Below are 3,591 nucleotides of genomic sequence, written 5' to 3'. Positions count from 1 at the left end.
ATTTTTACCTTTTTATTCGAAACATCCCCAAACGCATTAACTATATCATGAAACATCTTGATTCTCACTTTTATAGATTATGTTGATGGTCAAAGTAACCTAATAATGTAATCTATTAACTACGCATAAAAGCCTGTCTGTTTACTTAATTAACAGATATGGGTGTCGTGCCATAACATTTTTAATACGACTGAGTTTATATTTAATGTGAATTTAACACTGAAAGTTAATGTGAATAAAAACATTGCAAGTTAGGCTAATCCTAACACTTTCATTGTACAGAAAGACAGCAAAGAACATTTTCACTGACAGTCTAGTTCAAGCACTCTCAAAAACTCCCATTACAAGCACTGAAGCGGTTTACACTATGAAATATCTTACGGATTCGTACACACATTTGCACCTTGTTGTTTCTGACTAGAGAATTCCCCAGAAAAAGGTATTCAGTCAGTGAGCGAGTGAAAAAAACACTGGCATTTTAGCGATGACTCATCTGAACACCTCTGATTGGTCATTGCATTCATAAGCTCAACAGCACCGTGTGTGTGATTGGTTAATGCCACTGCTGTATAAACGTGTCTATCTCTAGCTCAGCGCCAGCCAGCGAACAAACTCAGATTTGAATTTAGCAGCTGATGATATGACGCACTGAATGTTCTAATCACGCCGGTGTGATTGTATTAAACATAGAAAATATTAATCTAATATTTTTGTCCTTTGGAAGCTGCATTCAAAATGTACTTGCCTCAAATCTGAGGGGGCACGTGCGCCCTCACTTTGAATGGGCATGACGCCTCTGGTTATATGTATATGTAGCACTCTGATCCTGTGAAGCATGACATTTGTACATCTGCACATATAGCGGAATGACAATAAAGCTCACTTGAATTTGAACTAACTGCAAAATCATGTGTGGTGGGAGTCTGTAATCATTTATGAGTATTTTATCATCAAAGTGCAACACCTTTTGGGTCCTTCAAAAGTTTCCCCACCATCAAACTTCGCTTCTCTTCGTCTTGTATGATTAATAAATGTTATGCCATTCTTGAAAAGGGCTAATGTAATGTGGGTTTTTTTTACAGTTGGATTTCAAAAAGGTTTGAAGTTGGGACACCAGTGGGGTTATCCTAGAGTTAAGACTGTTTTGTAGGAATTATTGGCGAGTTAGGATGCTTCTGTAACACCGTTTTCCTATCTGTAGTTAAGATAAGATAATGCACTTAGGAAATGTTGTTCTGTAATAGCTTTTGTCCTAAATGAGGTCCTAACTGAAATTGCCATGGATATTTAACTGATAAGATGGGATTCTAAAGTTAAGATCTTTCTGTAATACGCCCCCAACTGAAGGTGCACCATCCCTTAGTCATTAACATGATAAATCAGGTGAGGTTGAATGTCCAACATCAATTCCCACAGGTGATGAGATTAATGTAGATAAGATATGACGACCCTTGCACAGTGAGATAACTAATAGCATGCATCATGCACACATTCTCTTTATCAGGAATACATTTTAAAAGGCATTCAAATTCCTAGTAATACTAACTGAAAACATTAACAAATTAAAACACAAAAATACAATTATATTATTCACTTAATTACCGTATTCATGATATCATTTATTCACACAAATGCATTTATGCGATGCGCAATGTGAGCCAAACCTCTGTACTCACAGAATAGAATAGCTTGGCTGAAAGACTGTGATCCCGCTGATCATTCCCTCGCCCACCTGGGATCTTCAGGGGTGGGAGAGGGACATCAGGAACACCACAGAGGCCCCGGACACAGGTTACTGCAGCGATGGGAACTAACCATAAAACACAACAACATACTTCTTAAAGCTCACACAGCATGGCATTAATATACAATGTTTGGCTATAAATTGTAATGAATCACTGAATGATTGCGTTCTAGTAGCTCAACTGGTAGAGCACGACACCAGTGCAAAAGATTCAATACCTTGGAAATTGAAAAGAAATGCTGGTAAAATGTAGGGGTGTGAATAAATGGTCAAATATTCGATCCACGCATCCAAACTTTAATTGAGGATAGCAAGAATGTGAGGGCCTTAGATACGGCTTTGAATGAGACTAGCTTAGCGCGTCCCGTACATCGTTCGGTTCCAATTGCACAGCCCCCGCAGCAGGGCGACTGTGAGGTGGCATAGATGCAGGACAAAACACTGCTCTTCCATTCTGATCAAAGCATTAAACAGGTTCTCCCCACTCAGTGACGCACCCACTGAGAAACCCGATGAAAGTGCCCTAGTTATTGGCGATTCTATTGTACGGAACATGAAAATAGAGACACCAGCCACCATAGTCCAATGTTTACCGGGAGCCAGAGCGCGTGACATCTTGGCAAATTTGAAAGTGCTGGCTAATGCTAAACGTAAATTAAGTAAGATTGTTATTCACATCGGCACTAATGTTCGACTTCGCCAGTCAGAGATCACAAAAAAAACAAAACAAAACAAACAAACAAACAAAAAAAAAACATTAAAGAGGTGTAAACTTGCAAGTTTACAAAAAAAATCCGATCGCTCAAGCCACTTCAGGAGGTGGCCTGGGCCACATTCCAGACGAAACTCAACAAGTGTAAATGCATCTGGTTGTCTGGTGTGTTATAGGCTATATGACATTAGTCAGACTGCGCTAATGCAACACTCATCGCTGCGGACGAGTAGCTGAGTATCTCTCACTGGATGTGTTATTTTACATTTGATTACTTTAATTTCTGTAGTATTTCTTGCCTGAATAAAAACTTAATCTGAAAAACTTAGTTTCATAGCTCTCTTTATTCTATTGCATTTATTTGTGCGGTTGTTTGCAATTTTGTGTGTTCTTATTACGGACTTTTTACTTTTTGTTTTTTAATGAAAAAACTTTGCGTTGAAGAAAAGTAGATTTTTGTTGGTAATGCTGTCAATTATAGTTCTTAGAAAGAAAATCGGACTCTGCAAAAATCGGTATCAGCAGATCACACCAAAAAAAAATAAAATAAAATAAAATAAAATCGGCCAAGAAAATTGTAATTGGTGCATCTCTAGTTACAAGCATTCAAATCACAGAAGTACTGGGATAAAAGTTTATAGTTCAGATATAAACTGTGTACGATGTGTATGGTAGCGATTAAAAGAGTAAACATGCCCCCAAAAAAAAAAAAAAAAAAAAGAGCCATCAGCTCCTATACGAAACAAAATTAGGCGCCAAATTCTTTTTTTAGGTGCCACAGAATAAACGTGTTATTTTTTTTTATCATTAACATTTCAATCATACTGTCACGTGTAGACTTGTGCCGGTATTCAGTAATGCGATATATCACGGTATTGAATATGCACGATATTGTTATTGTGGGCACTTCTAAATACCGTGAATAATTATATATTACAAATTATTCAGAATTTTGAATGCATTTTAAGAATACTTTTCCCACCAGCTGGTTACAATGCATAACACCTCTGTATGCTGCGTTAAAGATGCATGCGCACTCTTATGTAAACAAGCCCCACACGGATGAGAAGCGCATGGCAGAACAAGTGAAGGAGACGTGTGTCAGTTCTGTGTTCCTGTGTCTTGTGTTTTCCTA

At 37.8% G+C, this 3,591-nt stretch overlaps 1 protein-coding gene across 1 annotated transcript in view; it reads right to left on the bottom strand.

Annotated features, from left to right (window-relative positions):
• Positions 1-3,591, bottom strand: part of LOC107655198 (ornithine decarboxylase antizyme 1-like) — a 17,548-nt gene that overhangs the window by 1,774 nt on the left and 12,183 nt on the right. Inside the window, 2 exon segments of the mRNA XM_016442617.1 lie at positions 1,677-1,763; positions 1,765-1,810. Coding sequence (XP_016298103.1) covers positions 1,677-1,763; positions 1,765-1,810 — 133 coding nt within the window.

This window comes from Sinocyclocheilus anshuiensis, unplaced genomic scaffold (genome assembly GCF_001515605.1).
Source record: "Sinocyclocheilus anshuiensis isolate Anshui unplaced genomic scaffold, SAMN03320099.WGS_v1.1 scaffold735, whole genome shotgun sequence".
Classification (NCBI taxonomy): Eukaryota; Metazoa; Chordata; class Actinopteri; order Cypriniformes; family Cyprinidae; genus Sinocyclocheilus; species Sinocyclocheilus anshuiensis.
This window is presented reverse-complemented; position numbering and strand designations above follow the sequence as displayed.